Raw genomic sequence first — 12,164 nt, forward strand, 5'->3', positions numbered from 1 at the left:
AAAATTAAAAATCACACTCAATTTTCTTTTTTTTACCCCTGTATCTTATTACAATAAACATTATAGAAGTTTCCAGGCACTCTCTACCCTCGGTAATGATGTAATCTCTCATTCTGCGTTAAATTTTTCAAAAAGACTTATTAGTTTTCTCAGGATTCGAAAACAATGGCATTTAAAAGGCATTGGAATGAAATTTTGCACTTACACTCTTAAGTAAAAAATATATCAGAATTGTATATTGTTCTACAAATGACTACATTATAATATTATCCTCTAACATTAACAATGTGATTCCAGTTTGAAAATATCTAAATTTCAAAACCGTTTTTCTCATTTGTTGCATTTTGGGCTTAGGCCACTTTGCATAATACACTAACCTGTGAAGTTAATAATAGTGTAATGAGATAAAAGAATACTAACCTGTGGAGTTATTGTAGGTGTTACAGAAAATTTAACATCATTAAATCTGTTCCAAGATCCATTAATTGGTAACTCAGCACTAACATTTTGTATTAAAACTGGTGCAACTCCTGCTTTCTTAATACCATTCATTTCATCAATATCGTTTGCTACCCTTTCAAGAATGTTATCATTACCTTCTACTATCAAATCTGTTTTTTCTTCTAGACATCTATTACGAACATTTCCTTCTATATGATTAGTTCTTAATATACCATTTATTTGTTTAAGAACTTTACCACTTTCTTCGTTCATTATTTTGTTAAAGGTCTCATGAGCGTGATAAAAGTTCCAGTCAGACCCCTGTGGTAGACTATTTGAGTGTTTTATGGCTTCCATTAATGTTTTAAAACCATCCTAAAATAAACCATATAAATACAGAGTGAGTTTTATGTATGGAAACACTCAATTATCTCAAAAACGGCTTAGACGATTTTTATAGATTTTGGTAGGTAGAGGTTTTCTAATGCGGCCGATATTATAGTGCTAATTACATTGTTGTCATATTTTCCGTTTTTCTGGAAATCTAATGATCTTTCTTGTTTCAAATGGAACAACCTGTATATTTTTTGCGTTTTGAATTCCTTAAGAAATACTGATTATTTTTCATGTTATATTCCCTATACCTATTCCCTATTCCCTATACCCTTTTAAAATGAAACAATCTCAAATTACTTATCCGTAACTGATAAAATAAGGCTTGAGATTGAATTTGGGTACTTCGCAGTTTCAAAAATAACATTGTTAATTTGTGTTCTTGAACCTTTAAAATCGTCATTATTCGATTTATTTCAGTTTTAAATTGTTTATAACTCGGAAACGATTAATTTTAGAGAAACGTTACAAAAGATCTTTTTTGTTCACAATGATCCAAATAACCTAAAATAGTGTTTACCCGGGTCAAAAAAATTGATTTTTATAATTTGTTTAATTTTTTTTAAATAAATGTAGCAATAACTCCGACATTATGACATTTAGGTATAGGGAATATAACATGAAAAATAATCAGTATTTCTTAAGGAATTCAAAACGTAAAAAATATACAGGGTGTTCCATTTGAAATAAGAAAGTTTATTAGATTTCCAGAAAAACGGAAAATATGACAACAATGTACTTAGCACTATAATATCGGCCGCATTAGCAAAGCCCTACCTACCAAAATCTATAAAAATCGTGGAAGCCGTTTTCGAGATAACTAAGTGTTTCCATACATAAAACTCACTCTGTATATTACATTAACCTTTGGTTATTGTATAAACATATTTTAGATATTAAACTTAAATTGTAATTGTAAAATATAGAGTAAGTATTTCTTGTAAATTTTTATATATTAAAAAAAAGAAAAAATATATAAAAAAAGAAGGAAAAAAATATATAAAAAAAAAGGAAAAAAATATATAAAAAAATATTAAAATAATAATTTAAAAAAAGTATAAAATAAATATGTAGGAAAAAATGAATGAGGAACTTGGACATTCCATAGTAAAAAGCTTTCGAATTAAGTAGAGGGCTAAAGATGAATGTTGCTGTTTTTGCTGTGGAGCTCTGAGAACATCATTTAAAAAAAATAGGTACAAAAGAAAATATATTATAAAAGATTATTTAAAAAAAATACAAAAAGAATTATTTATTAGTAGAACTATTTATTAGAGATTAATATTAGTATTAGTTTTAGGATAAGATATGAAAAAATGGCTAATAGAGTAAAAAAATTGTAAAATTGGTAAATGGATTTAGTGTCCGCAGTCATATAAACCCAATCAAACAACAACAACCTTTGGTTAGTCACATGGGCGGTAATTCAAAAGAATTATTGGATCAACATAACCTAGCCTAACTAAAAATTTGATACAAAAATATATCCTAAAAACTTGTAATCGAAATTTTCAATATGATTAATTACTTCTGACATCTCTATTTTTATTTATGTATTTTTCATTTTAGATTACCATTTCACTAATACAGTGTGTCTCATCGTACAACCAATAGCAACATTGGCATAGAAACATGGATCATGACAGAAAAGACAATAAACCTTATTAATACTTTTGACGAAAAGATATTAAGGGTGTAGGCGCAAAATCTTGGTCGAATGCTGTTTAAATGCATTCATTTTTGTTTGAATCCTAATTTTGAAAAATTTAAAGGCAGAATGAAAGATTACATTATTACCGAGGGCTGAAAGTTCCTTATAATAAACAAAAAATTTCTTTTGAATGAAATATTTGAAATTAAAAATCACACTAAATTTTTTTCGCCCCTGTAACGTATTAAAAAAATTATAGAAGTTTTCAGGGACTTTCGGCCCTCAGTAATAATGTAATCTTTCATTATGGTTTTAAATTTTTCAAAAAAACTTATTAGTTTTCTCAGGATATGAAAAAACTGAATGCATTTAAATAGCATTGGACCAAGATTTTGCGCTTATTACAAAGAACCCTCTACCTCTACAGCAAAATATGCAAAAATACAAAGATTGCGCTGGGCAGGTCACCTTATAAGAATGAATAATGACAGAACACCTAGTAGAACTCTTAGCGGAACTATGGTGAGACGTCAGCCAGTATGAAGACCAAGGAAGAAGTGGATAGACGAAGTGAGAACTGATACTAAAGAGATATTGAGGGTAAATAACTGGAGGAGAGCAACCAGGCACATATATACTTGGAGGCAGATGCTGGTGGAGGCCAGAGGCCACTTGAGCTATGGCGCCATAGGATAGAAAGAGAATACAGTGTGTCTACAGACCTAGTGCCCAAGAGGAGAAAGATTTTTACTTTTAGCAAAAAAGACAATGCTAATGGCCGGGATACACGAGGCTAGTTTTTCAAGCTAGGATAGCAAGCTAGCGCTTTTAAACTAGCAAGCTAGTATTACTAGCTAGCTAGTATTACTAGCTTCATGTATACAGAACTAGCTTAGCTTTTAGGCTAGTAAGCTAGTGAGAAAGACAGTAAGCCAGTGTCTTAAGCTAGGATAGTTTAATAGCATGGAGTTCTATTTTGTTAAGCTACTTGCTTCTCCCTCTACTGGCTTTACTATCCTGGCTTGTGTACCACCCTCGTCTGGCCGGCAAAGCTAGCGTTTTCGAACTGCAAGTGACCTGATCGTCAACCTGTTTTAGTATTTCAAACAGATAACCCCGTGTCTCTAAAACTAATATGCCAAAATTAAGAGCCGAGATTAATTTAAATTTTGTACAAATGTATTGCAAGGATAAGTGTATTCGTGATTCAGTGTTGTCAAAACGCATTTTTTCGATAAATCTTCTAAATTAATTCATCCAATGCAATTTGACACAGTTTCCAAAGTATCTGTTCACTCGAACATTGTTTTTTTAGAAATATTTACCATTTTTAGTGGATTTGTTGTTCTATTGACCTCGCAATAGTACTAGCTACTGGCTGAAAATTTCCTAGCCACATGTAAACCGTTCTAGCATGCGCCAAGCCAGGACAGTAACTCAGGCTAGGATACCGGGATATCTAGCTTGCTATCCTAGCTTGAAAAACTAGCCTCGTGTATCCCGGCCATAACTCTTCAACAATGTATGTAAAGTGCTATGGTATTGTAATTGTAAAGTGCTATGGTATTAGGGTTGTTACACGTATTCAATTCAAGTATTTAATAAAATATATCAGATGTATCCCATACACAGAATATATTTTAAAAGCTTATTAAATAAATGCAGTGAGACAACATCTGATGAAAAAAGATTAAAAGACATACAATGAGGATGATGATCAGCTACTGGTCTAGCTAAGCATTCAGTAAGGGAAAATCTAAAGTAGGGGTTGTACAAGCATTAGGAAATGTGTATTCGAGAGTAAGTCCAATTTGACCACTCGATGTCATCCACAATATTATTGAAATATACAACACTCACTACAGTTTGTTATATAACCAAGAGGAGTGATTCAAATTTACCGCGCTGTAATGCTTGTTTTTAATTGTCCAACCGCAGGCAAGTTTACTCCACTGTTATTAAATTTTGACCCTAATGACATTTATGAAATTTTGGCACTTCTGTCATTTTATAGGTTAATTAAGTTTATCATCGATTTTTTGTGTTTTCTGCGTTATTCCTTTAATTTTTAGATTTTTAGTCTACTCTTATATAAAAACAGTTGTTTTTAGAACTCTTTAGCGATGTGTTAGTATAATATAATATGTATGGATTATCATCGAAAGCTGATGTGACCAACAGAAAAAGAAGATGAATTTGGTGACTTTTCTAATAACTTTCTTTGGTGTGAATATGTCTTTTTAGTTTACTCCTCTTGGTTAAAAAATCAACTATAGATTTTTATTACATTTCCAAAGTTAGTGCAAAAATTTAAAGGGATTTATATAAAAGTGAGCATAAAATGAAGCTGTGCAGCAGCAATTGATTTTTATTTCCTTTGATGGGGGTTTCAAATAAACAAAAGAATGACATTTTTCCCTTAAAATAAAAAAGTTTCTCCTTTAGGGCTCCCATTCAGTGGATAGGTGCACGATACTATAAATAACAAGATAATATATTGCGCATCCGGAAGTCGTGACGTAACTGGAGACCAGCAAGTTCGTAATGGTTTTTCCCATCATAGATAGGTGTATACTTATGTAAAAAAGGAAAAACTTGTTTGTCCAGTAATGTGAGGAAAATACAATAATGAATACAACATAATATGATTATTTATCCATACTCTGGGCTAATTAGCAAAATACAAGGAAAAGTTATTTACCAGCAATTTTATTGCTGGAATCGAATCTTATTATTGTATGTATTAATAATATAGGTATGCAAAGTCCGCAGATAGTGTGCTACTTTTTTTATAAACAAAATGGCGCCCGAAAATCGTGCTTTTTTCAATTTTTGCTCTATAACTCCAAAGATTTTAACTTTACACCAAAAACACCCAAATAAAAATTCACCGCAATTAAATTCTGCATAGAGACGTGTTTTTTTCCGATTCACTTTGACGAAAACTTTCCCCGGAAAAGGCGGGTTTTTCCAACAAAATCTTTAATTTTCAACTAAAATTTTAGATAAGTAATTGTTAATCAATAATTAAATAACTTGGTAATGTAAAAGCTCTTTTCGTATAGATTATAATTCCACAATCCGATGGAAATTGAATGAACAGTTTAGCAACAATTGAATTGTTAATTAAAAATTTACGTTCGCTATAATAACGACAATAATTATGATGCATAAGAATAACTATGATTTTTTCATAAAAAGATACTATACCTATCTAATGTACTTTACAGAATTGAAATTGGACTATTTAAGTGGCCTCAGGAATATTTTAAAATTATAAAGAATTTTTTGGCTTATAAACAAATAGAATATCTCGGGAAATATTAAACTAAATTAAAATGTGAAAACGGTATTCGAAAAACAGCGGCAGGGCGCTTCTTTTAAAAGAAAAATCGTGTAATTGTGATGAGTGGTTCCTGAGATACAACCGGTGAAAGTTGACTGGACTTTACGGCAAAGATATAAACAATAGGATCTAAATTTTCAAACCATCACCTTTTTATTTTTGTCCTCTTTCTCCATGCCAATTTTCATATCTTTAAACTACTCATAACATATATTATTATAATAAAAACTATCGATAATACCTGTGAAAATTGCCAAAAATAGCAAAATTCCTATCAAAAATTAGGTTGGAGAAAATGTAACCCTCAAAGTTCAAAATAGCAAAATTCCTATCAAAAATTAGGTTGGAGAAAATGTAACCCTCAAAGTTCAAAATCGGTATACGTTAAAAAAATGCATTTTCTCGGCTTCCCATGGAGCAATTTCCTTCATTCTTTTTTTGTTCCTTAAAACTTGAGTAGAGCCATCGAACTAATGCATTATTAAATGTCAAACTTGCTTTTGTTTTGTTATAATAGATTAATTTATTTATAAGAACAGAAAACTACATATGTTTTCCAGTTGTAGGCTTTTTTTTAGATAAACTTACTACAAGTGTACCTTTTAAAGTTAAAAACATAAATATTCTCATTTGAAAGCTGTATAATTATTTAAACAGTTTTTATTTAAACAAATTAAAATTTTGTGTTATAATAAATAAATTAATTTATTATAACAAAACAAAAGCAAGTCTGACACTTAATAATGCGTTAGTTCGATGGCTCTACTCGAGTTACTTGGGAACAAAAAAAGAATGAAGGAAATTGCTGCATGGGAAGCCGAGAAAATGCATTTTTTAACGTATACCGATTTTGAACTTTGAGGGTTACATTTTCTCTAACCTAATTTTTGATTGGAATTTTGCTATTTTTGGCAATTTTCACATGTATTATCGATAGTTTTTATTATAATAATATATGTTACGAGTAGTTTAAAGATATGAAAATTGGTGTAGAGAAAGAGGACAAAAATAAAAAGGTGATGGTTTGAAAATTATGATCCTACTGTTTATATCTTTGCCGTAAATTCCGGTCAACTTTGACCGATTGTATCTCAGGAACTGCTCATCATAATTAAACGTTTTTTCTTTTAAAAGAAGCGTCCTGCCGCTGTTTTTCGAATACCGTTTTCACAATTTTATTTAGTTTAATATTTCCCGAGATATTCTATTTGTTTATAAGCCAAAAAAACCTTTATAATTTTAAAATATTCCTGAGGCCGCTTAAATAGTCCAATTTCAATTCTGTAAAGTACATTAGATAGGTATAGTGTCTTTTTATGAAAAAATCATAGTTATTCTTATGCATCATAATTACTGTCGTTATTATAGCGAACGTAAATTTTTAATTAACAATTCAATTGTTGCTAAACTGTTCATTCAGTTTCCATCGGCTTCTGGAATTATAATCTATACGAAAAGGGCTTTTACATTACCAAGCTATTTAATTATTGATTAACAATTACTTATCTAAAATTTTAGTTGAAAATTAACTCGGCCCCCGATAACCTGGAAGTCCGGCTAACCCGGATTGATTTTTATCAGATAAACATTTCAACAATAAAAATGTACAGTCGGAAAAATGAAAGAATACCCATGAAAGATCATATCAAGCACATATTTTGCATTTGCTGCCTTTTTCTATAAATAACAAATGAGAGAGATAGAGTATTAAGTGTTGTCTACTAAGCAGAAACGTTATCCAAGACATACGCAGTTACATATTTATAATTGACAGTGAGACGGCGATACAATTGTTCAACGTAGTTATATTAATTTAGTAGAAAATTTAAACTCACACTTGACTATTTCTGTACTCCTAATGTCATTCTTAGAAAAACATTCAACATCAGTAGAGATAATGATTGTATAAACTACTATTCGAGTAATCGTGCTGGTCAACTATAATCTGACAGATTCAATTTCTGTCACTTTGATAGTGAAACTGGGTGAGGTTCGGTAGAGTTTATAAATTTTAATAATCAGTCGTATTTACTTGAATAAACTCAGTTCTTTTAAAAGCTATTTTGATATTACAGTAAAACCTCGATACGGACCTCTATTTAACAGACTTCGGATATAACGGACAAAAAAATCCGGACCAAATATGAAAAAAAGTCCCTGTATTTCCAAAAACATCCCCAAAGAATTTCAATAAAAATTTTATTGTAGCATAATTTGGACACATTTCTAATTATAAAAAAACGCAAACTTCAAAAGTGCGTACAAAACTTAAAATAAACATTTTTTTATTTATTTTAAACCTATTTTTATACAAAGGACTTTCAGCTATAACGGACACCCCTTCCCTCCAACTAGTCCGTTATATCGAGGGTTTACTGTAGGTATATTGTATTTTTGGTTTGGTAAGTATTTATTTAGGTAATTAAAATAAGTCAATAAAATTTGTAAGTAAGCATCTGTCAATATGGTTAACTTCTGTCTATGAGTTTGCCAAGCGTGTACATATTACTCTGGCTTTTCAATCATAGTGTATAAAATTACAGATTAGTATATTTTTAAAAATGTACATTTATTTGCAGATAATGTCTGGAAAATGATCTGGATACCAAAATGATCTGAATTCATTAAGTTTACTTTCATTTAAGTCACTTAATGCAGCCGACATAAACGACATTTTTTAAATTTCTGTTACTATTTACGTTCGGCAACTTTAACATGGAGAATTTCATAAAACTATATTTGCAAACTCATTAATTTTGTATTATTAATATATATCAAATAATTAATTACGGTAGTAAAAGTAACATTTATTACCAATAAATATATAGGTATTATCAGAAAAAGAATAACATCACAAAAAATTTTTGACACATTTACGTAGCGAAAAATCGTAGGGTGGGGTAGTAGTCACATCCATTTTTTTTACAGTATTAACTTAGTTTAGACGTTGTTTTGACTAGAAATTTTTGATTTGATTTGAATCATTCCTTAATTGATGTAAAAAACAAATACAGTGATATAAGACAAAGACAAACTCATAGACAAGGATATGGCATACGCATACCCCATGTCAGTGTCTACATCCTCAAACATATATGTCAGTAGTTAAGGGTTAATATCAGAAATACATACAGAATCGACCAATTAGTTTTTGCCAATATCTAGCAATCATTTGAATTAGAAAACAAATGTCTCCAAATTGGCAATTGTGAGTTGCTCTCACAGATCTCCTTAGTTACATAATTTTTATTTGGGAATCCCCTGAGGAATAATCATCAGTATAAGTATGAATTAAAAATATATGTTAAATAAAAAATATCCTTTTTAACATAAACTTTTAACAGCAATAACAAAATTATAACAGCTTAAAAGTTTAGCACAATTATTTATGTGACGCCAATTGGAATAACTATATAAGCGTTAAATATTAATATTTCAATACATACCTTCATAAAATCTGAAATGTTATCAAATCCCAACATTTTTATTTTATCTTGATCAGGGACTTGTTTTACTTCCATATTTTCAGAAGGCATTTTTACTTTAAAGTTGTAAATACAAAACTATTAATGGTGTGAAAGTTGTCAATTTCAGCTAATAATATATTTATAAAGATATACTTGAATCAGAACGAAAATATTTTGTTATTAAAGCTCTGTCACTTACCACCTCGTGGTAAGTGTTTTTTTTTTAATTTTTTTTTTCGTCTGATCATGACATGTCAATGTCAACTGTCAAGATTAACAACTGACGTAACGTGCACAGAATATACGAATCCAGAACATTGAAATTTGGCATGGGTGAGGAGAGGTCCTATAAAAATATCTATGATTATGCATTCTGTTGGTGTTTTAAAAACGTTTTCAAGAAAAAGTGCTGTCCCTATAATAAATTACTTTTAATACTGTTGTGCTGTGCTCTTAGAGAAAGCGCTGTTTCAAATATATTTTCAGTACTTCACAGAAGGCAGTGTACAGTCCCATGAAAGGAGCCAACAACAAATAAAATCTGACAAAAGACAGAAGTGATTAAAACAAAATGCACAAAAAATTTTTTATTATATCACTTTTATAACAGGTGTATTTTATTTATTAATGACTATTATGTGTAGTTGTAGTAAAGTAAATAATGTTTTGTGTTAATTTATTCAAATAAAACTCTTTATTGTATTGTTCCCGCCATACTATTCGACAGCTCGAAAGTGTTGCCACATCTAAAGGCGCATTTAAATCAAAGCGAACACGAACGAACGAACGAATTCGTTCGTTAACTTTATTGTATTTGTACAGCGAATCGAGCACGACCGAACGAATTCGTTCGCATTCGCACATGTTCCAACCGATGTCGGTAAGTGAGCGAATCATCAAAGGAAATCGTTGTTCAATGTGGACAGTGGATAGACGGTAGCGAACGAATTCGTTTAGAAGTACTGATTTAATTTATTTAAAAACATTAGTTTGAGAGGGTTGTTTATTGTGTAGTTGTGAAAACATAATTTTCCAATATGGAATATGCCTATGAAACTCAAAATCGAAGCTATATAAAATATTAAACACAAAAACTGATGCTTGTTTTAACATTTCTATAGGAATGGGTTGTGATGTCTCTGAACTAAAAAAGAATGTGTGTGTACTTTGTACGCACGTAAGAAGTTATACTTCTATTATATAATTTCAACGAAATAAATATACTTAACAGTTACAATACAAAAAATTAACACTAATTACCAAAAATTAACCAAAACCAATGCCAAATATTAAAAAAAAAAAAAGAAAAAAGTATGAATCGTCTGGGATTTGAACCCGCAATCTCGCGATTTCTCGATCTCTGGTCCAATGCTCTACCAACCAGACCATCAAGGCGCATGTTACTGACGTTTCAGATATACGTAATTACACATCACGGTGACAAGTGAAATATAAAAATAGATTTTTTATTATTTTACGCCCAAGGAAGACAAATCCAAAGACACAAAATTATAATAAATAATACATTTACTAAAAAACACTAATATATTATTTTAATGGCTTATTTGCGCTGATACATAATTTGAAAGATTAGCAACTAAACGTCATACTGTCTGTCTGCGCATGCGCGCAGATTTATGAAAAATTTACTCTCAATCGCGCCTAAAGAAGTATAATTTCAAAAAATGAATTAGCTTCTGGCATCATTTAGACGAGAAAGACAAAAAGAGGGTTCGAAGTGGTTTGCTTTTAAAAGCCTAATGTTTTTATTGGATAAATTTCAACCCAGAAACACTAATGAGGTAACCAAATCAAATTAATTGCTAAAATTAATTAAAAGCAAATTTATTTTGATACACCAATTTTACAATTTATTATTTGAACATAATTCGCTCCGAGCGTTAACAAAGTGTCAAAGCAAAATCGACCGACCTGCTCATGGTGGCGGTTTTTTGAAATTTTATAAGGACGCTTTGTGTATGTTTAAATGAGACATTTAAAAAAATGTCGTGTCACGCTAGTGATATTATGTATTAATATAAACAGAAAATAAAAACGCACTATAAATTCTTCACTTTCCAATATTGATTATCAGTTTGATTTTGTATGCATAACCTCACTATCGCAGTTTACGTCAATAAATATTTATTAACGAAAAAGAAAATATTTTGTTGCACTATAAATTACAGTATAAATTAATAACTAATGAATTCTAACAATTGTATTCGGTTATTATCACTACAAAATAAAATATTCAAGTTTAACAAAATAATCCCATAAGACTCAATGTTAAAACGTCCTTACAAAATCTGACAGCGTATCACGTGACTGTACGTAGAGGGGAGACGCACGGAGCCAATAAAGAGCAAGTAACTTTTTCGAGGAAGAATTTTAAGAAAGCTGGTTCTTTATTACATATGTTATTTTCTAAGCTCCCTCAAACAGCGTATAATACCTGCTACGTGCTATTTTTGTAAGCTATTATTGTATTAAAATTTACCCAGCAAGAAACACGAAAATAAACTTAAACACAATGTGTGACTGGCACTGGCCCATCAGCCCATCTTAAAAACATCTGTGGGCAGTATGCACTCCGGATCATCAACGAATGCGAACGTTCGCTTCAATGTAAATGGCCCCTACTTTGTAGCGAACGAATGACCAAGTGAACACCTACGAATTCGTTCCTTAGTTCGTTCGTTCGTGTTCGCTTTGATTTAAATGGGCCTTAAGACGACGGCTTTGTTCCTATTCTGTGGCTACAGAATAGGAAACAATGTGGCCACAGGGAACAATGTGGCTGTGTCGACGGATTCAAAAATAAAGACGTGAGAAAATAAAGACGCCTCGAAAAATCGGCTATATT

At 30.6% G+C, this 12,164-nt stretch overlaps 1 protein-coding gene across 1 annotated transcript in view; it reads right to left on the reverse strand.

The window, feature by feature from the left end:
- Window positions 1-9,549, reverse strand: part of LOC126887098 (exosome component 10) — a 77,035-nt gene extending 67,486 nt beyond the window's left edge. Inside the window, exons 1-2 of the mRNA XM_050654435.1 lie at window positions 9,278-9,549; window positions 421-816 (exon numbers count right to left, since the gene is read on the reverse strand). Of these exons, the coding sequence (XP_050510392.1) occupies window positions 421-816; window positions 9,278-9,367 (486 nt within the window). The 5' untranslated portion in view covers window positions 9,368-9,549. The remainder of the gene's footprint in view (window positions 1-420; window positions 817-9,277) is intronic.
- Window positions 9,550-12,164: the final 2,615 nt, after the last annotated feature.

This window comes from Diabrotica virgifera, chromosome 6 (assembly GCF_917563875.1).
Source record: "Diabrotica virgifera virgifera chromosome 6, PGI_DIABVI_V3a".
Classification (NCBI taxonomy): Eukaryota; Metazoa; Arthropoda; class Insecta; order Coleoptera; family Chrysomelidae; genus Diabrotica; species Diabrotica virgifera.